This window comes from Melanostigma gelatinosum (genome assembly GCF_949748355.1).
Source record: "Melanostigma gelatinosum genome assembly, chromosome: 20".
Lineage (NCBI taxonomy): Eukaryota > Metazoa > Chordata > Actinopteri > Perciformes > Zoarcidae > Melanostigma > Melanostigma gelatinosum.
In genome coordinates, this window is record NC_136653.1 from 18,085,282 (window position 1) to 18,107,073 (window position 21,792).

The 21,792-nt window shown below is 45.1% G+C and overlaps 2 protein-coding genes across 3 annotated transcripts; one reads left to right on the top strand and one right to left on the bottom strand.

Moving 5' to 3' along the window:
* LOC306794419 (uncharacterized protein) lies at positions 1-5,478 on the bottom strand. Of its 2 annotated transcripts, XM_079292475.1 has the most exons (11): positions 5,393-5,478; positions 4,676-4,708; positions 4,383-4,446; positions 3,895-4,025; positions 3,589-3,703; positions 3,340-3,394; positions 1,899-1,987; positions 1,314-1,388; positions 1,122-1,184; positions 877-996; positions 1-413 (listed from the first exon to the last, which is right to left on the bottom strand). In XM_079292475.1, the coding sequence occupies exons 3-11, from the start codon at positions 4,437-4,439 to the stop codon at positions 369-371; spliced, it is 750 nt and encodes a 249-aa protein (XP_079148601.1). In that variant the 5' UTR covers positions 4,440-4,446; positions 4,676-4,708; positions 5,393-5,478; the 3' UTR covers positions 1-368. The 2 variants fall into 2 exon arrangements, with proteins under 2 accessions (XP_079148601.1, XP_079148602.1); XM_079292476.1 differs by lacking the exons at positions 1,122-1,184; positions 1,314-1,388.
* On the top strand, positions 5,202-6,186 carry gemin6 (gem (nuclear organelle) associated protein 6). Its single transcript, XM_079292477.1, has one exon. It carries the CDS (start codon positions 5,283-5,285, stop codon positions 5,805-5,807), a length of 525 nt encoding a protein of 174 aa, XP_079148603.1. The 5' UTR covers positions 5,202-5,282; the 3' UTR covers positions 5,808-6,186.
* Positions 6,187-21,792: the final 15,606 nt, after the last annotated feature.

Genomic DNA, 21,792 nt, shown 5'->3' on the forward strand with positions numbered 1-21,792 from the left:
AAGACAACATTTCTATAGGACGATGTGATCGCAAAACTTTCTAGCAAAGCACTCTCATGGCGAGCCCAAAATTACATAAACACACGAGTCCATTCTTGATGTGCAAAGTGGGAAATGTTGCTGTTTGCAGACACCTGTTCATGCAGCAACACATGCAGTTGTAAAGAGAAGACTTCAGTGATCTCCAGTTGTTCATACTCTCTAAGTTTATTGACAGTCTGTGTTTCTTTTGCCACCATCAGAATTTGCTGCTTGTAACAAATACCCTCGAAGGTCTGCAAAACTAACATAGAAGACAAAAGTCAGAGAGGACTATTTGCCTGGCTCCTCTCAGCGGGCTCAGTTTTGGGGAAGTTATGGTCTTCGTTTCACTGGCGGTGGAAGGGGGTCCCGCTGAAGCCTTTATCACGGATCTGGAAACAAAGACAGCATTCAGAAGCGGCGGCCGTGAAAGAGACAGGCTGTAATGTGAAGCAGGCCCAGGACCCCCGACTCAAGTTTAGACCTCGAACACAACTTGTTTGGAGTCTGACCAGCTCCTACTGTGAAGAACCACAGACAGGTTTGAGTTTCAGCCGCTGCAAAACGACTGCAACGTGTGGAAAGGAGGTCAGAATGGAGTTTTACTTGTAAAAACATTTTTTGGGGCGGCAAAGCTCTACAGGAGGCTCAAGGTTTTAGTTTTTTACTCCTAACTTTCTTGTTGTCAATACTGCAGTACTCTGCACGACACACAATCCTCATTTGTAAGGGAAAGCTTTGGCTGCAGACTCTCTCCGTTTCGTTTCTGTCAGAGCCGATCAGGAGACCTTCTCAGCACACTGGGCTTTTGTTGCATGGAACAATGCTCGGCTGAGAAGACGGTGCTTTGTTCACCTGCTCCTGTGGTAGGATCCCGGCGACGTGGAGGCTCCTGGTCCGCTTCGCTGTGCCCAGGTGGTAGTTTGGGGCGCCGCTTCCCGGCATCCCCCAGATAGTGTGCTGCTCGGTGTCGTGCTGCAGATGATAGGAGAGTTATGACACCTTTAATAAGCATATACGTAATCTACCATCACTCTTATCATTGAAAGTACAGGGTCCTAATTCATACTTTATTACATTCTTCTTATTATGTAACTCACCTTTTGCTCATCAACAGCATTTCTACTTCTCTCCCTTTCCATCTGTTCTTTCCTCTCCTCCACCTGCTGATCAAGGTCTCTGTTATACTGACTTTTGTTTCCCAACAGAAAAACATAAACTTTCTGTTACAACGTCCTGCATCAAATATATTTATATAGTCTTCATGCAGAGGGCAGAAGATAAAGTAAGACCTCTCTGGTGATGGTACGCTTCCTCTTCAACCTTTGGCCTTCACGCTGTGGAGCAGCTGACACTGAAGCTTCTCCCTGGAAGAAACAGACTCTCAGCACAACCTGAACATGCATCACCACCGCCATCTAGTGGTCATATTTACTAACTGCAGTTTAAGTACGCCTTTTTAATATAGTCAACAAATCCAATGAAAAGACAAAACCAACAATGAATTGCAAGGACTATGCCTGTAGAATCTCACAATATACAGCACCTCCAAAAATGATAAAAACACATCAATAAGCCACATTGTTGTACTAATCCTCTGCACAATGTACTCCTGTTTGAGGACTATTGACTGAATCTACAGGGCCCAACTGTTTGTGAAAAATTGTAAACTATTTATCGGTTGTATCCGTCTTCAGTAGGAACCGATGTGTCTGGGGTTGAGCGACTGGTTGGGGAAAGTATTGAGAGACGGACGAACACGTTGTGGTTTTGGCTTTTTGTGGGATTTGTTCACGACAACCTTTCAACCCTTTTAGCCACTAAAGAAAAAAAAAAGAAACACGGCAGCAGTTTGGTGCATTTGCTGTAAAACATACGGTGATGGATGTGTGGCGTGAAAAGCTCCTCGTGGGGTCACAGCTCGACAAACTCACACTCCCTTTGAGTGTCAGGAACGGCAGAGGAGCTGAGGAGAGAAACAGGACACAGTTAAATCAAACTAAAATATTAGGTGTTAAATATATATATATATATTGACATAGTATATACCCTTGTATGTTTGAGAATGTCAAAATTGAGACATAAGATGAAATTATAACAATTTTGACAATCAATAAGTTCATATTTTCATCAAATGTGAGAATTTGCTGTCTTTTTTCCTCGTGAATTAAATATTTTTGGTTTTTTTTTACTGTTGGTCAGACAAAACAAGCAATTTGAAGTCGTCACTTTGGGCTCTCCGACACGTTACCGACCTAAAGACTCATCTAATAATGAAAATAAGAGTTAGCTACAGTCAAACTAGTATCCAGTGTAAATCCAGTGTCGTATGTGAACCATGCATTGCCAATATTTCATTTTATTTCGTGATTCTTTCGCTTGATTTGGTATATTGTGAAATTCAAGCCCTTTGATTTGAACCTAAATTCCTTTTTGGTGAAATGTTTCAAATTCCAGCTCTTAATGGCTCGGCCCGGAGCAAGCGGAGACTCACGTGACACAAATCAATATATCTATTCGGCAACCCAGACAGTCTCCTCCACTCTCTGTGAGTCATCCATTGAGCTCCCACTGGTGAAGCCCACTCATAATAAGTTGTACTATCAGGCTGACTCATGTCCACTCTCCGGCTGCGACTGCATGAGAGTGTGTGTGTGTGTGTGTGTGTGTGTGTGTGTGTGTGTGTGTGTGTGTGTGTAGCAGGGTTGTACTGTCACAAAGGAAAGTCATTACAACAATAAGGAGCCTCAGCCTCATGAGCTGCTTCTGTACTGTGGATTTAATCCCATCTCTGTTCTATGTATTGCAAATTAAAACAGAAAAGAATAATCCTCAGAAAAAAAGACCTTTTATACAGTACACTATTTGGCCATAAATATGTGGACGCTTCGACATTACACCTAAATGTGATTGTTTAACATTTAATTACAAAACAATGGGCTTTAATTTGCTGCCGTAACATCGTCCACTCTTCTGGTTTCATGTTGTCACTTCAGGTACGCAGAACCACCACCGGTTCAGGTCCAGACCCGTCAAGTTCTTTTTACACCAAACTGATAAAAACAACTTCTTCTTCATGTCGTGTCCAGATACTTTTGGCCACATTTGCTCGCCCACATCCCACCGGTTTTAGCGCCTTCCTCTCGCATGCAATAAAGTTTATTTTTCATCTTATTCATCCTCGAGGAATCTTTTCATTTGAGTGTTGTGAAACATCGTGAATGCACCATCGCACACGCACACACGCAGAGGGTGATTCATACATTTCCAGCACAGATGATTGCGAGTGAATGAGTAACAGTGTGCGAGTGATCTCACATGGGTCCCTGAGAGGGGCCGCCTCGCTCCCATCAGTCAGCTGCCTGCATGCTACCTGGAGGCAGAAACAGGGAAGATAAAGCACAGCTACCTTCTGGAAATTGCAGTAATTGGGCGATTAAGACCGATGACGTCAAATGAAAGCTTGCTTTTTTTCTTTCTGAATGAATGAACGTTCACTTAGCCTTCATTCACACACGTCGGTGTGGCTGTGACTCACACACGTCGGTGTGGCTGTGACTCACCGACCTTGGGCTTGGCCTTGGGCTTTGTGCTTGGCGTCTGTGTTTGTGCTGCAGCAGTCGCTGGTGAAAGACAGAGCGGCGGCGGCGGTGGTGGTGAATCAGGAACGCCACTTCTGCTGCTAAAAATCGAAACAAATTGGATTATTAGATGAGTGGACCTGCCTTTGTGCTCCTGTGACGCCTCTGCGTTTGCAAAAAAACAGTGCTGGGTACCCTCATGTGCATCATCACTGTGATGAGCCCTGAAATAATCTATATTCAAGTGCATCTTTAGTGCTGGATGACTTTTGTCACTGTGCGACACACTCACACGCTGGCTGCACGGTCCTCACAGAAACCAGAAGAAAGCTTTCGTGACACTTTGGGTTTGGATGTTTTAACCCCCGTCGTCAGCTCAACCCTCTCGTCGATGGACTCCTCACTGGTCACCGTCCTCCTGCCCTGTGGAGATCACATGGATTATATCATTCACAATGAATGTAATTGATTTACAATGGGATTTTTGCAGCTGCAGCTATTAAATGCAGTGTTTGCGGGCTAGTGTCAATCCGTAACAAGTTAATTTAGTGAATACGAATTTAAAAGAAAGATGAGCTATGGGCCTTTTAAATGTTGATCAATTGTATCGAATAAATATCATTACTGTTTGTTTATTAACGGGTCCCTGACATAGATTCTCATCACATCACATACTTTAAACTGGAATCAAAGTCAGGCAACAGAGTGTATATTTGATTTTTTTTTGTTCTTCCCAGTATATCCTATTGTATATGAATGCAGATGCAATAGTATACAAACCATTGCTGATGCAGCTTGGCACTGAGGACAATGTGATGACTTCCTATTGCAGTCCATGGTTTTCCTGAGATAGATAGTTACAGGTCAACACAGTACATTTAATTGGTTAATTAATGCAACCTTTACTACTTGCATGCATTTGAGCCCATCTTTGGGCTTATTTTTGTGTTTTCATGCACCACATGAGTGACAACCCCCGAAAATAAACGTGACATTTACAAGCAGATTTATATTTTAGGGCTAAATGAGCCCAAAACACGCACAACACGACATGTTGTATTTAACATATTTACCGTTGATGTGATGGTTCAAGTGGAAAAGCTGGACTGGAAAAACAAAAATGAGGCAGATTTGAGCAGAATTCAGTTTGTAAAGATTTAAAAATCAGCAGAATAGATTTACGATTTACGTCAATAGCTCAGGACGTCATGACGTAATGTTCTCCCGCCGCTAGGGGGCGGGGCAGAGCCAGTGTAAATCGCTGGAAAAAATGTTTTTCAATCAATCTATTTAAAAAAAGTTACATTAAATTAATGTATAGTTTTTCTGTTTGTGGGATTATATTTTTTTTTAAAGTACATTTATTTTAACGTTATGTTTTTAACTTCCGCTTTATCTGTATCTTTATCTTACCTTTTGACATTATGACACCAATTTTTGTAAATTTTCCTCTTCTGCTGCGGATACGTGTATCAATAGTTTCATTTATTTGTGAAGTTTTAAACACAGTTATATATTTCAGGGGGCAGCTGAGCTGAAACGGAACCTTTATTCCGGATTCGTGTTTCCTCCGGGTGGTTTTAAAAGTCGTGCAGTATTCCGAGAGGACGGTACATGGATGTTTAAAGAGAACGGTGATCGTTATAATACTCATACTTCATAGCTGACAGGTGGACCGTGATGCAGTGCGGCTGGCCTCTGTTGGGTCCGCTGCAGTGGATGCGTTACGTCAACAAACAGGTGAAAGTGAAGGCGGGAAAAGATGAGGAGCGCCGCGGCTGGCTGCTCACCGTGGACCCGGTCTCCGCTAGTCTGGTCCTGGTGAACTTCGGGGAGGAGGAGGGCAGGGCGTCGGTGCAGGTGGTGATGGGTCACGCCGTGGAGGAGGTAGAGGTCCTGCAGGAGGCGGACGAGGAGACCACGGAGCGTCTCCGGACCTCCTTCCTCCCACCGGAGACCCGCACGCTGGACCCGGCGGAGCTCAGGAGGAGGAGAGGGGGCGTTCGGAGGTGGCTGGAGAAGAACCGGTTCCCCGTGGAGGAGGAGGGGGACGAGCTGAAGGTGGCGGGGGTCCTGACCATCACGGCCCCGTACGGACCCGAAGACTGCTGCAGCTCCAACCAGATCATCCTGGACCGCATCCAGAAATTGATCCAGAATGTGATCCAGCTCCAACCAGACTACCCAGAAACCGATCCAGCCTGATCCAGAGTCTGATCCAGACTGTCCCAGAACACCTGGACACGATTCAGAACTTAAAATGTTGTTCGAAACCTTTCAGGAAGTGAAATCCACCAATCAGAATCCTGCTCTGTGTCTCTCGACCAATGAGAGCGCGACAGCAGCTGTGACTGACAGCTGTTCTGGAACAGTTTGAGTTCAGAGTTCAAGTTTTGTTGTTTGTCATCAGTTTGACTCATTTTGTCCAATAAAAAAAAAAATCAAGAATATTATGGACAATGATTTACATTTGGAAATGTTCAAATTATGAAATTATTTGTTTATTTGAATTTAAATTAAGTTAAAAGTTTCAGTTCTTTTTTTTACATTTGTAGATTTTTGTAAAGTTATCCTGCCTTTATTAAAGTTGGTACAGAATGAAAAGTTGGTGGTTAAATGAGTGTTTATGTTTATAACATTAATGAAAAATAAGGACAATAATCAAAGTCACTTGATCACTTATTCTTCATTTCGTAGTTAATTAAACATGCTCTAGTGGTGTTATAAACCGGCATGAATCTGTTTATTATTATTATTATTATTATAATTCAGTTTGTATTCCTTTAAGGGTCATTGCAACTAATAATAATAATAGTGTCATACTGTAATAGTCGTACCGTGAAAGGGTTGCCAGTGAAATTCAAACCCATGCAGCCATGTTTGGGAGAAAGGCTCTACCTTTTAGTCCAACAAGGGATCGCCAGTGTTTGCACATCGGGAACGTTACCGTAATTAACAAATAATTGTAATCACAGGTAAAGACTGTAAAACTGGTATTCTGCTGGTATCATGTGACTCTTATAAGCAGTTCAGATATAACTTGGCTCATAAATATCTAATGAGTTTGTAGAGGAGGAGCCCAGCGACTAATGACTTCCCCACTTTCAGTCACACTAATAACATCGATTGCTGATAATCACAGAGTTCATCTCCAGAAATACTGCACATGGGTTCTGAGGCTAAAGCCATTAACCGAAGATGGTCATTCAATATCAGAGAGGAGCCACAGCTGACCTCATCCTGTCCACCGGGCTGATAGATTACACTATTAGCCTCTTGAGTTTATCATCTTTTTGTGCAATCAATCACGTTTGTAGGAAATGGAGACTCGTGTTATTTCAGAATTACAAAAGGTCTGTTTCTGTAAAAAAAAAAAAAAAATGGGTCGCAGTAGTTCAATTATTAGTATTTGTATTGGGCTGCAACTGTTTTCATAATTCCCAATTTACACCTATACCACCATAATATTTAGAATGCCAGAAAAATGTTTAGGGCGTCCAAAAGTCATATGTCACATGCAGTATGCCAAAAACAACACCAGGATGTCCAACATCCGGTTACATCTTGCAGAAGCATGCTTTTCTGGCTATTCTAACCCACAATCCTTTGCGAGAGAAGTTCAAGGTGCCATGTTTTGAGGAGTTTGTCCCAATTGAATATACTGGATGCAACAGTGCTTTGTAAGGGCAGCTCCAGGTAAAAAGACAATTCTTTCACATTTTCTCCCTGTTGAGTATTTCGCCCCCAATCCAAATGAAAACCTTTACTGTTGAGAATATCACATTCAGAAGACACTGATCCTTTATAGCTTTTCATTATTGAAATAAGTCTTTTTTATGGAGGTTTTCATGACATCAGTCCTTCATAGATCAGCTGATCCGCCTACATGACAAGGCAGCAGAGTGACGCCAGCTTCAAGGTTTTCATCATTTCATGTGTTTCCAGATGTTCGTCTCTGCAGCAGTCAAACAAGGACATTTTAGCAACGGGGGCAAAGAATTGCTCATCGACAGAACCAGAGTGAGGCTGAGGTCAAACAGTACAAGACGAGGTGCTGCAGTGCATCACGCATCACAGGAGGGGAGAAGTGAAAACAATTCTGGCATGTAATAAAGGACTAGTTCACCTAAAGTCCTGATTAAAACTTTGGTGCGAAAAAACAAACTGATTTCTGGGTATTGAAGTCCTCGGAGTTGTTAGGTGCAATACAAGACAAAGAAAAATCTTCTATACTTGTAGTTATGTTGTGTGGGTTTCCACATGTCTCCCACTAGCTGCAGCTGCCTACATGTTTCTTTATGGACAGACTGCTATCTCACTGTAATGAATATCAAACAGAACATCAATAGTTACCGTAGGTCAGCATCAAGTTATTTCTCACAGTTAACTGTCTTCTTCTCTGACGTCTCTCTATTTGCAGCAGCCCGTATTGATCTTCTATTTGTAAGAAAAGGCTCCGAAAGTGCTCCTGCAAACGGGAATCAATGCTACCATGTTGTACACAATACTCTTTTGCAATACTCTTTCGCATCCCTCCGATATATTCAGAGAGACATAAGCACTTGTGAAACAGCTTCATGTGTTCTGTGTCATTATGCAGAATTTATCGGGATGGAAAAAGTATTTATAGAGCAAGAAATGATTTCCCCCTTTTTGGCTCATATAAATAATATAAATTTGGCCGATAATTATTTTGGGATTTCTGCAGGGGTCTGGAGTCAGCAGTTGAGAGCATCTTGTGTCTCTCGCTTCCTGCAGAGCCTCCATTGATCTCCGCCCAAAAGACCTCATCAAGCCATGAAAGCATTTCAGAGCGGTCGCCGAGACGCGCACATCCTGGAGTGGTCATGATGCACGAGGCTTTTAAAGGGCCGGGGTTTCTCCGCATGAGGAAGAAGCACACAGACCTGAGACAGGGATGATTGCTGAGCACAAATGCATCATGGGAGTGTCTTGAGTCAAGAGAAGCGGTAGATTAAAAATAATGTTCAGAAACACACTGAGCTCACGCTTCGTTTTCATATAAATATTTATTGCAGAGGAGGTATCTTTTATGTACATGCTATCACAATATAACACAATATAAATCTACCAAATATTCCCATATATTGATGCTATAAGCTTGTCATAGAGCAATAGTCATAACAAGCACATAATACAGTGGGTTAGGGACAGTACCACTCACTATACAACTTGTAACAGTCCATAAAAGATCAATTTTTTTCTTTTTTGTTCTATCAAGGGCAGTGAAACATCGGTCCTATTGTTATTATTATTACCATTTTTTTTCTTGAATTCATGCAGAAGCCACAAGAGCAAGATTTACGACGTTACAGCGTTGAATAGTAGTAGCAATAGTAGTAGTTGTGTTTGGTTTGGTCACGAGAGAAGAGAAGTTCAAATGAAAGAAAATGGCGGTTAGCCGACAGAACGCAGCGCGAACGCAAAGATCCGATCGGTGGACGAAGAAGCTACGGGACACTATGTGTCGTCTATGTCGGGACGGTTCGAGAACAACCGGTCTCTGTTTGAGGTTCAAACTCTTCACCGATTCATCGATGATACGGCTAAAGCGCGATGATGATCTCCGAGGAAAACAGACACCGGTTATGTTCACACGAGTTAGCACACAGACGGTTATGGACTGACTCAACCGAGGGACGCTACGGCCAGCTAACTGTCGGAAAATATGCAAATTTAAACAACAAGAGCAGATCGAACCGAGAATGTGACGTATTCCATAGTGTGACGGTGAGATATTGCATTATTGTTACTATTATTATTATCATTATTATTATTATTATTATTATATAATCGTGTTCTATTTGTGCTCCAGCTACCTCTGATCCGGGCCCTGTGTGTAAAAATATACAAATAAATAAATACAGTTTGTTTGTATTTCACCAGAGTCAGAGACTGTACGAGCTCGATAAGGTCGTGTAGATTTTCAAAATGATCACCATGAATTAAACACATCTCCTCATTTACAACAGGACAAAAATAAATAAAATAAGACAGCATATTATTCATCATCCAGGGCAGTAAAAAAAAATCAATGCGGCAGTGATTATAGAGTGAAAGAGGGGAAAAAGGGCTTTTGAAATGTCGTTGTTGTTGGCTCCTGCATCCGCTACCACGGTGCACATGATGGATGACGCCTAACACGTGGTTGATAAAGATCACACAGATCCATCAAATCGTTACAATCAATCCATGCACGTTCGACGGCTCTTCCCGGACGCCGCCTCCTAAAGGAGCTCATGAAGCAGGAGGCGATGAGAAATCACGCGCCGCGAGGCGAAATGCTCCAACGTCGAGATCCCGACAGGTCAGCGGCGGAGGTGTGATTTTTTGTCGGAGATACAAGACGCAGCGTTTAAATCACGTTTATGGAGGCTCGCTGGAGAGTCAAACAAAAAGCTTACAAATATCTGTCACTGGATTGTTTTCGGTTTTTTGCCAATAAAAATTGAAATTGAAGAACTGTGATTAAATAGGACTTTTTTTAAATAATTTTATCACAGTTAGTAAAGACTCCTACCGATCTTGGATATTGAGGAATTTGACAGCAATCATAGATAATTACAATCAGTGACAACATTCAGTAATTCTCACAAGATATAATAAAGTACCGTAGACGCGAAATCGATAGTTTTCCTCACGACTGCAGTTGTTTTAAATTTGAGATTTTCTTTTCTCCCCCACTTTGACAGTTCATGACGAATGTTGAGACATTTTGATACAAAACACTGAACAAATCAAAACCCTTTAAAAGGTTCGGTCGGGTTGTTAATTGATGACCACCATTGCTATGTTCTAAAATGATCGTCTTCATAAATCAACTGGGCGTGTTAAACTGGGAATGACATGCGTTACGCTATACTCGTGAATACTTTCAATCCAGAAACAGAGAGAAAGAACTGATGGCAGTGTAGTGCTAGTAGGAATAGTATTATTTTAAAATGTATAAGGATAGTTTCGCAATATAAAAACGTGGGTTTTAATTTTGTAGTTCTTCTCATTGTTTCTAATAGTTGTGAAAACACTCACCAAAGTAATTTGCTGAGATCTGGAAACAAGGCGAGGTCTCTACAACAAAGTCTGACAGGAAACCCGACTGGTCACATGATCACACAGGCCTGTGTTGTTGTGCCTATGAGCGGCAGCGCCACGTACCCGCTGTAATAATACTATGAGTGAGGAGCGGAGGACCGAGTCCTGCTGCCAGGACGGAGTCATCAGAGTACTGTAAAAAAAAGTATTGCCACCGAGTTTCGGTACCCAACCCTACTACTCACTTAAGGACGTATGTTCCTCACACGGGACACGAACGGCGGTCTCCTGGGTGAAAGTCCTTTGTTTTGACCTCCTCCCTATCGCTCTTAAACCACATTGCCGGTCCTGGCTGATGATCAGGTTACAACCGCAACTTTTTCGTGGGTAAAACTACAAAGAGTGAATGAGAACAGCCTGCTTTATTTTACATTAAAATATAAAATGAGTGCATCTAAAAGGCCAGTTAGAATCCTCAACTAGTTCTCGTTCTTATTCTAGTTCTAGTTAAATTTATGAATAATTTTATTCTGCTGTTTGCCTTTTTCTTGTACGTTTTTTTGGCTCGTGCCATTAGACTTTGTTGTAGTGGAGTTCCAGGTCTCAGCAAGTACAATGTTATACAAATAAAACACAAGTTATGATAAACCAATGTTATCCTTTTAAGCAGCAGCTTCTATCAGCTGCTTTCTTTTCTTCAGTTAAAGGTTAGTTTTGGTGTTTGAGACGGAGCGAGTGAGAGGACAGAAAGCGCTGCCAGGACTTGATCCTGTATGAGACTCCAGAATTACATTTCCACTTTAGATTCTTGATATATTGTTGTCCACACACACACACGCACACACACACACACACAGGATTAATTTCTTCTTCTTCGTCTTTCTTCTTTCTTCTGAACAAAGCTGATCCTGTTATTTTCTATTCCTACTTTTTACAGTGGACATAATGAGACATCTTGACACACATTCATGTTAATGCTGCTCTCATATAATCGTCACCACCCTGAATGAGCTTTTGGAAATATGAAAGCAGGAAAAAGGAGTGTCTCTGGTATTTAAAAAAACGAGTTATATATTCATCAAGACATTAACTGCTGCGTTCACACCGGTCGCGTTGATTTTTTGACGCGCGTCGAGATTACATACAAAGTCTATGCACAGACGCGATGAGACTGGCGCGCCGCGATTTTGCGATGGCGCGTTATTGCAGTGCGGTGGACACGTTGGACGCCGCAAAATCGCCAACGCGCGAGTTGAAAATTTTCAACTTCAGCGACATAATCGCGTGACGCTGTGGCGCGATAGCCTATCAGCGTTGAGTTGCTCCCCCTGTCATCACTGGCTTCCTGCCGTTGTTGAATCAGGAAATAAATCCTGTAGCCGTCTGTGTTCACCCAGAGCGCTACGATACCTCATATCAATAGAGACCGGACCAAACTATGTGTATGCATGCATGTGTGTGTGTAAACCATACGGTACAAACAATGAATAGACGCTGCCGTATTTACGTCTACGTGACGTTATTGAGTGCTGGTGGAGCTGCTACGATGTTAGCATAGCCTAGCACCGATCCATCAGAGCTCCATTGAGAAGACAAGTAGCCTACAAATCGGTATCATTACGTAGTTATTTCGGAGTCCCTTTTTGTCAGAGAAGACAAATACAAATCGGCATCATTATGTAGTTATTTCGGAGTCCCTTTTTGTCGGTTTATTGCCGTTGAATCACAGCCAAATCAGTTTATTTTCTGTTCCTACAGCTGTAGTAAACAGCGACCGGTGGCTTGCTAGACAGTGAATACAGCTCGATACAATCCACGGAGCTCCTCTGAACAATATTATGAACCAGACATGACGGCGTTTGGCATTCCGATGTTTGAGGGACTTCCACAACACGTACAAAGCAGCAATTGTCCTTATTCCTTTCACGGTTGACAGCGGAAAGAAATTGAACGGCTTCCAGGACGATAAACCACGCCCCCTCTCCGGCGCTACGAGATTTTGCGGTGTTTGGTGTGAACACGACCGGCGGCGCGTTGGACGCGATTGTGCGGCGTGTTCGACGCGATTTTGCAGTGCGTCAAAAAATCAACGCGACCGGTGTGAACGCAGCATTAGGGTGCAACTCCTCTCGACACCTGGCTGTGCATGCTGTTTATATAATTCACCGTGTTGGGATCTAAAGGAGCGTGTTTGGGTTATCAGCATTTAAGAAACTGAATTCTTGACATCAATAGAATTATTGATGTATGTAACAATTATTAATGATTATTAATATAAACGGGGCACCACCCTGCGAACAGGGACCAATAACCAAACGATAAAACTAAGTCTCATAATTAGTAGTCACTCATAATGTCAATAGTCTGCGTATGACTATACATTCAGTGACAGTGAAGGTTTTCAAGTTCGAGCACCGGCTACTACATACAGTCTTATCAAATACATATGCACAAGTAATCACAGACGACTGCTCCTGAAAGTATAACAGAGTTTATTGAATCAAAATAATAAATGATCAAATCAATTAATATTGCAACCAACAAACGTTATCATACAATTTTATATGCCTAAACTAAAGAATGAATAAAGTGGATGAGAGTGTATGTCTGTGTGTGTATGTGTATGTGTGTGTGGGTCTGTGGGTGAACAGGAAGGAGTCTTACAGCTACTCGAAAGACTACAAAGATGGCGGCGTCGAGTGACGCTGGCCAAAGGGGAGGGGCCTTAAGAACTACAGCTAAAAACTACAAAGATGGCGGAGTCGAGGGACCCGGACAAAATGGCAGAATGGGGCTGCTGTATGTAATTCACGTGTGCCTGGGCAGCACGTGATGTGAGGCGATCGTTTCAATGGGGTTTCTCCCGGGGCAGAGAGAAGAAAGAGAGAGCAAAGGTGGGGGTCATGAATCAAGCTTCTGCGTGCTGTCCGCGTTGTGGTGATAATGGGGGTGTCTGGCGTATCGTACATAACGTGCCGTTGTCGGTAGAACTGCCAGCAGTTATGTACGATAGCCGAGATTCCACACTTCACTCACAGAGCTGATTTAATGAGCAGAGAATACTACACGAAGTGTCGTAAAACCAATGAAAAGAAATCAAATAAATCCAAGCAAACAGTCACAGTTAATACACATATACAGCGGAGCTTCTCTCGTCCGCGAGGAGTTGCGTAATATCTCGATATCACGCGACAGTAATTTAAACAACAAAAACACGGGAATATCAACATATAAATGAATGGCCTGAATTAAACTTAAGTTAATTTAAGCTAAGCTATGCCCAAATGCCAAGAACCTTACTTGTAGATGCTTCGTTGCAACGTGGAAGTGTTTGTGGCAAAGCTGTCCGTTTTCCTCGTCGGGAAGGGGGACAGGGGGGAGCTTGCGGGTCGGCGCGGCTTTGCAGCGGGCGCTGTGTGTCGCGCGGCGGTGAGCTGGCGCGGCTTCGGTCCGTTAGCGTGGCTCTGGAGCAAACGCAGGTCCGGTCTGTACTCGCTGCAGGGAGAACAGTTAACTTCGGATGAGACGACGTGTCTGCGCGTCTTGCCGGGAATCCTCGGTCACGAGAGGAGCGAGGCTTCGTCGGGCTCCTCTGTGCCGGTTTGTGCACAAAATAAAAAGAAACAAAAAGCAGAGAACGGATCGCTGATGCGGATTCGTTTCGCGGGCTGTTTCGTCCAGCGAAATGGCTCGTGACCTGTCAGGGTTTGAGGGTTTGAGGGCCGTTGTTTCCTCGTGGCCTCGTGCGTGCTGGAGGGGGGAGGAGAGGCCGAGGTGTCTTCATGCGTCCAGGACGAAGGTCCGGGTGAAGAGCGGTTGCGTGCTTCCTAACTCAACCGAGGTCGAAGGGGGAAAAGCTGGTTCTTCTGTGGCCTGGACGGGGGTGTCCGAGCGAAGAGCCTTGTGTGCCTCCTGTTACCCCGGAGGGAGAGTTGGAAAAAGCTGGATTCTCTGTGGCCTGGACGGGGGGGGGGGGGGGGGTCCGGGCGAAGAGAGCGGTTGTGTGCCTCCTAACTCAACCGAGGTCGAAGGGGGAAAGCTGGTTCTTCTGTGGCCTGGACGGGGGGGGGGGTCCGAGCGAAGAGAGCGGTTGTGTGCCTCCTAACTCAACCGAGGTCGAAGGGGAAAGCTATGAGGTGGGGGCAGCAGAGAGTTTTATAGAACATCGGCTGAACCACAGGGGTCCTGGGGTCTCTTGGCTCTCGGCCAATGAGATTGCCGCGGTTACCATGGTTATTTGGGGGGGGGGGGAAATTCACACCCTAGTGTGAAATCCCTTTGCTCTTATCAACTACAAATCAGGATGAACCCTTTGCTCGACAAAGTGAAGGCCTGATTGTCTTTGTCCACAGCACATGTTTAAGCCACATGGTCAGAGCCCAACATCCCCCCTTTGTTCTGAAGAGCGAGGTGTTGGCTTCGGTCTTTAGAGCAAACCAAGGGCTGGCATGTGCATCCATGTGGTGGGGAAACCTGAAGAGGTGAGACAGTCCAAGTGTTCCTGAGACCAAAAGCAGTGGTTAAAACAGGCAGTGTTCATTGTTCATAGAGTTCAAGGCATAGTGGTCAAGTTCATGGTGTTCAAGTTCAGAGTTCATTGGCATCTGGGCAGATGACTAAGGTGGCATCTGGGCAGATGACTTTAACTACTTCTACCTACATCTACTATCATACACAATTCAAATCATAGGTGAGCAAAACATTATTCCCAAATAATTCAATCGCTATTATGATGTTGTGATAATCTAGCATTGCGGCATAGTGTCAAAGAAAGTAACAACCCAAATAAAACAAAACAAAACACAAAAGAGAGAGAAGGAAAAAATAGAAAGACAAGAAGCAGGTGCGGGGCAAACAGTGGTTACTGGTTCAACGCCTAGACAGGACTGGAGTCCGTCGGCGGAGCAGTCGTAGGTTGGCTACGTGGTGTTATGAATAGGAGGGAATCCAGTTAGTCTGTCGCTTCTGGATCTATTAGTACATGATATGTGCGTCTACCTCTCTCTAATCGGTAGATTTAGAGCGAGTCCTGTGTCTAAGTTTTGGAGTCTATCGATATTGGAGTTGCGTTGCCAAGACTATAGGCCAGAGGTACCTGTGAGGGTTGCATAACAGTAGTGGTAGCAGATTTACAGATTTCTTAGCACGGCTAGTGTGACTAGCTAGGCTGGTCTCTCGCTGCTCCAGCTGTTGACAGCTGAGCCTTCTCGGATGAGGTCCTGGGTTAAATCTGACTGCTACGGCAGAGGTTATGTCTTCTCTGGTTACTTCTGGTAGAGTCTATAAAGCATGCAAAGGGTTCTCTATGAGAGTGGAGCATCAGTTTACAGTCACAATGGTTTGTCAGGTCATGCAACTGTTCTGGTTGAAGTTGGATGTGTTCGCGGTTAGTGCATGTCTACAGGGTGAGTTGAAGCATGCAGTTAAACGTTAGTAGTCAATAGTAAGCTGCCATTCTGCCGGTTGGTTTCGGCACTGGCGAGATTAGAGTGTACTTCCTGTGAAGTGCATCTCTCTAAGTTTCTGTTGTCAGAGATCCCACCCCCCCTCGCGCTGTTTGAGTGGCGAGGGCAGATATCCCACGTTACCGTCAGCACTCAGGGAAACGTCGCGAACAGTTTCACTCTGGAGTGTGTCATGACGGGCTGGTGATATCTCCCTCCCCCCACCCTCCTAATTAGAGATGGAGACAGGTCCGGCGCACAGGTCAAGTTCAGTTACCTACGGCACTGGCGACTTGACAGGCCCGGCCGATGACTCGGCTGAAAGAAGGCGGTGGCTTCGTGGAACAAGCTGGAGGTGGCTCATGCTGACAGAGCAGGAGAAGAAGGCTTAGTTGACGAAAGATTTTACGAGCTAGGGTGCTCGAAGGGCCTCTAAGGTTGTGGCACCCTAGAGGTGTATACGAAAAGGTGGGGGAACACATGAGGCTCGTTTCTGACCCGGAGTCGGGTAGAGCAAGAGTGTTATGACCCCCCAGTAAGACTGAAGAATATGTATAGATATATACATAACGGGCATTGCCTTTGCGAACAAGGTCGCCCAAGAAGGTTGAAGAACGAGGTGCGAAATGGGAGTGGTCGTTTCCGGAAGTGTGCTGAGTTCTCTTCCCCCCCCCTACCACGTCGACTTGGCAGCAGGGGGAAAGGTCACTTGGCTTAGTCAGGTGGGCTGCGAGTCAGCGTTACCTGATGGGTTGCCCTTGAGGGCGTCTTTCACCCCCCTGGTTCCGTTGGTCTTTCGACCGCCAGGGTCGTTTGTTCCTCGGGGGTGACCAGGGCTCGCTAGGCCAAGTCCTCTCGTCGTCTTCCAACGCTAGGTCGGAGTCGCTCGACTGTTGGATGCCTAAGACTATGGCGGTGTCTTCGTACCGATTTGTCGGCCGTCCGCGTGTCTCCCATGCAAGTTGCGCGTATTTCCTAATCTCTGGCATGGTGAGGTTACTCGTTCTGCAGTGCATGGTAACATCGTATCTCACGTTGTCGTGGAGATTGTGCAGGAATAGCGACTTGAAGGCATGGTCTTCTTCTAGACCTGGGGCGTTACGTCCTTGGAAGTACGCAGATCTCAAGCGCCTGAAGTAGTCTCTCGGAGACTCTAGCCTTTCCTGGGAAATGGCAAAGGCGCCGAGGGTGGCAGAAGCTGGGTTGGTGTACAGGGAGTACTCCTCCCTAAGGGCGTGACAAAGGGATGAATAGCAGTCGCGGATGCTCGGCTGGAGCGTTTCCACGAAAGCGTGGACGCTTCGCGCAGTGGTTTTCCACACTAGCTTTAGCTTTTCGCGCGATGAGGGGCGCGATAGGTCGAGGAGGCAGCGATCGATCTCCCTTAGGTAGTCATCGATGCTCGAGTCGTGATTATCGGGATTGAAGCGCTCTACGTCTTTTGCCAGAGACTCAATCTGTCGAGTACGCAGGCCTCCAAGGTTGATGGGGCCTGGGCCGTCCGAGTCGTCTGAGTCTCCATACTCGCGATGGTGGTAACGACTATCATCCTCCCTCCCTGAGGGGGATGGGGTCAGTTCTTGTCGCGCGCGTGAACTGCGTGGAGGATTGCGTTCGCCTGAGGTGGTTTTGAAGCCACCTGGGCCGACTAGGACCTGGTGTTGGTCCTCTCTCCTCCTGGTCGGGGATGTCGCTTTCAAGAAATGCAAGGTGGTTCGGGTCTCGGGGAATGAGGGAGCCGAGACCAAGAAATGACTGGGCTGAAAGGCTCGATAGGGGGTAGCAGTACCTACCGGGGTTGCTGGAACACCTTGAAGCGCTTTCAGTTTGTCATCACTCTCTGATGCTTTAGAGAGTTTTAGGTTGACCTCTCTGAGGTCACTGCGCAGGCTACTATTTTCTGACTGTAGGGCTCTACAGTCACGTGACAACTCCTGAACCTCTGTTCGGAGTGTCCAGATCTCGCGTTGCTGCTCGTCGCTCTGTGCCCGGGTTCGGGCAGCTTGCAGCTGCATTTTCTGATGGTAGATGAGCAGTATTTCGCCGATTACGTTCTGAATCAGGCGCTCTCTGTTACCTGCTGGGTTATTTACATAAGCCACCAGCTGCTCTAATTGCTCGTCGCATAGGACAGCAGTGTATTTTGCAAAGTACTCTCTTTCCTTTGCTGTGAGTCCGAGGACATCAGCCACTGCATCTCGTAATGCGGTGTCTTCTGGAGCTACAGCTCCAGGAATGGGGGATTTCTCGTCGCTCATTCTCTCTAATGAGTGCGACTCCCAATGGTTGTTAATTCCCTAGTGTTAGAACGGAAACTGTTAGTGTTTACGGTTCTCAGTGAAATGTCTAGTTCTGTAACTTAGGATTTCAACTGTTAGGTGTTAATTACTGTTAGTGTTACGGTTCATGCAGGCGCACAGTGAAATGTCTAGCTCTGTGACTTACGTTTCTACTGTTGCTGCTCTGAGGTATCACTACTGCTTTGCAGCCAGAGGTGCGAAAATGCTAATGTGGTTTAGCACTTTGGGCCTGTGACAGCTGTGTGTAACTTATTTGGAGGGATTTAAGAAAACAAGCAAGGTATTACAAATAAAACGATCAAATCTACTGCACAGCTGGCTGTTAGTTTAAGAAATGAAACGAATAATTAAACCTGGAAACGAAATAAAATTTCGAGAAGGGAATTAAAGATTAAGATTAAAAATCTGGATTTAAAATCAAAAATTTAATTACAATAAGAAAAGATTTTGAATATCAAAGCCTACCTATTTTGGGAAATAAGTTTCAGGAATTTGGATCATTCAAAAGAAGGAAAAAAAATAATTTTTCGAAAAAAAATATTTTTTTGGAAAATTAATTATTCAAAAATAATTATGGATTACTGTGCATATATACTGTAACAAAACTGGAATAACGTACCCTCACACGGGGCACCATTATGTTGGGATCTAAAGGAGCGTGTTTGGGTTATCAGCATTTAAGAAACTGAATTCTTGACATCAATAGAATTATTGATGTATGTAACAATTATTAATGATTATTAATATAAACGGGGCACCACCCTGCGAACAGGGACCAATAACCAAACGATAAAACTAAGTCTCATAATTAGTAGTCACTCATAATGTCAATAGTCTGCGTATGACTATACATTCAGTGACAGTGAAGGTTTTCAAGTTCGAGCACCGGCTACTACATACAGTCTTATCAAATACATATGCACAAGTAATCACAGACGACTGCTCCTGAAAGTATAACAGAGTTTATTGAATCAAAATAATAAATGATCAAATCAATTAATATTGCAACCAACAAACGTTATCATACAATTTTATATGCCTAAACTAAAGAATGAATAAAGTGGATGAGAGTGTATGTCTGTGTGTGTATGTGTATGTGTGTGTGGGTCTGTGGGTGAACAGGAAGGAGTCTTACAGCTACTCGAAAGACTACAAAGATGGCGGCGTCGAGTGACGCTGGCCAAAGGGGAGGGGCCTTAAGAACTACAGCTAAAAACTACAAAGATGGCGGAGTCGAGGGACCCGGACAAAATGGCAGAATGGGGCTGCTGTATGTAATTCACGTGTGCCTGGGCAGCACGTGATGTGAGGCGATCGTTTCAATGGGGTTTCTCCCGGGGCAGAGAGAAGAAAGAGAGAGCAAAGGTGGGGGTCATGAATCAAGCTTCTGCGTGCTGTCCGCGTTGTGGTGATAATGGGGGTGTCTGGCGTATCGTACATAACGTGCCGTTGTCGGTAGAACTGCCAGCAGTTATGTACGATAGCCGAGATTCCACACTTCACTCACAGAGCTGATTTAATGAGCAGAGAATACTACACGAAGTGTCGTAAAACCAATGAAAAGAAATCAAATAAATCCAAGCAAACAGTCACAGTTAATACACATATACAGCGGAGCTTCTCTCGTCCGCGAGGAGTTGCGTAATATCTCGATATCACGCGACAGTAATTTAAACAACAAAAACACGGGAATATCAACATATAAATGAATGGCCTGAATTAAACTTAAGTTAATTTAAGCTAAGCTATGCCCAAATGCCAAGAACCTTACTTGTAGATGCTTCGTTGCAACGTGGAAGTGTTTGTGGCAAAGCTGTCCGTTTTCCTCGTCGGGAAGGGGGACAGGGGGGAGCTTGCGGGTCGGCGCGGCTTTGCAGCGGGCGCTGTGTGTCGCGCGGCGGTGAGCTGGCGCGGCTTCGGTCCGTTAGCGTGGCTCTGGAGCAAACGCAGGTCCGGTCTGTACTCGCTGCAGGGAGAACAGTTAACTTCGGATGAGACGACGTGTCTGCGCGTCTTGCCGGGAATCCTCGGTCACGAGAGGAGCGAGGCTTCGTCGGGCTCCTCTGTGCCGGTTTGTGCACAAAATAAAAAGAAACAAAAAGCAGAGAACGGATCGCTGATGCGGATTCGTTTCGCGGGCTGTTTCGTCCAGCGAAATGGCTCGTGACCTGTCAGGGTTTGAGGGTTTGAGGGCCGTTGTTTCCTCGTGGCCTCGTGCGTGCTGGAGGGGGGAGGAGAGGCCGAGGTGTCTTCATGCGTCCAGGACGAAGGTCCGGGTGAAGAGCGGTTGCGTGCTTCCTAACTCAACCGAGGTCGAAGGGGGAAAAGCTGGTTCTTCTGTGGCCTGGACGGGGGTGTCCGAGCGAAGAGCCTTGTGTGCCTCCTGTTACCCCGGAGGGAGAGTTGGAAAAAGCTGGATTCTCTGTGGCCTGGACGGGGGGGGGGGGGGGGGTCCGGGCGAAGAGAGCGGTTGTGTGCCTCCTAACTCAACCGAGGTCGAAGGGGGAAAGCTGGTTCTTCTGTGGCCTGGACGGGGGGGGGGGTCCGAGCGAAGAGAGCGGTTGTGTGCCTCCTAACTCAACCGAGGTCGAAGGGGAAAGCTATGAGGTGGGGGCAGCAGAGAGTTTTATAGAACATCGGCTGAACCACAGGGGTCCTGGGGTCTCTTGGCTCTCGGCCAATGAGATTGCCGCGGTTACCATGGTTATTTGGGGGGGGGGGGAAATTCACACCCTAGTGTGAAATCCCTTTGCTCTTATCAACTACAAATCAGGATGAACCCTTTGCTCGACAAAGTGAAGGCCTGATTGTCTTTGTCCACAGCACATGTTTAAGCCACATGGTCAGAGCCCAACAACCGTCACAAAGGGCCGTAGGAGAAGCCACTCGCTTCCCTTCAGACTGATACAAGACAATGCTAGTTAGTTAGGCACATACAGTACATCTCTGCAGACTCGGAAGCAGTTTTAAATCTGCAGAGAACTACAATTAAATAGGTCTAAACAAAAAGAACGTTGGGTCGGTGTGTGATGTCCTGTGTGGTGTCATGCCATGAAGTTGGAAATAAGAGGACGAAATGCTCAAGAAGAACAGAGCCTGGTCTTAATTTATGGTGTTGGCTAAAGTGCTATCGACTGATTTCCTCACTGAGTCCTTCCCTTCGTGCCAAGAGTTAGACACAAACTAATAACTTAATGTTGCCGCCTTAAAATCAACATCCCTCTTCTTCAGATGTTCCCTTAATCTTTGGCTTTCACTTCTGCTGTTTTGTACAACTTTAACTTCCTACTTCTTTTCCCCTCTGAATCCAATCGTCGTGTCATATCTTAAGTCCATTAAGTGATGGTTAATGCACAAAAACAAGAAACATGACAAAAGCAGATTTTTGACATT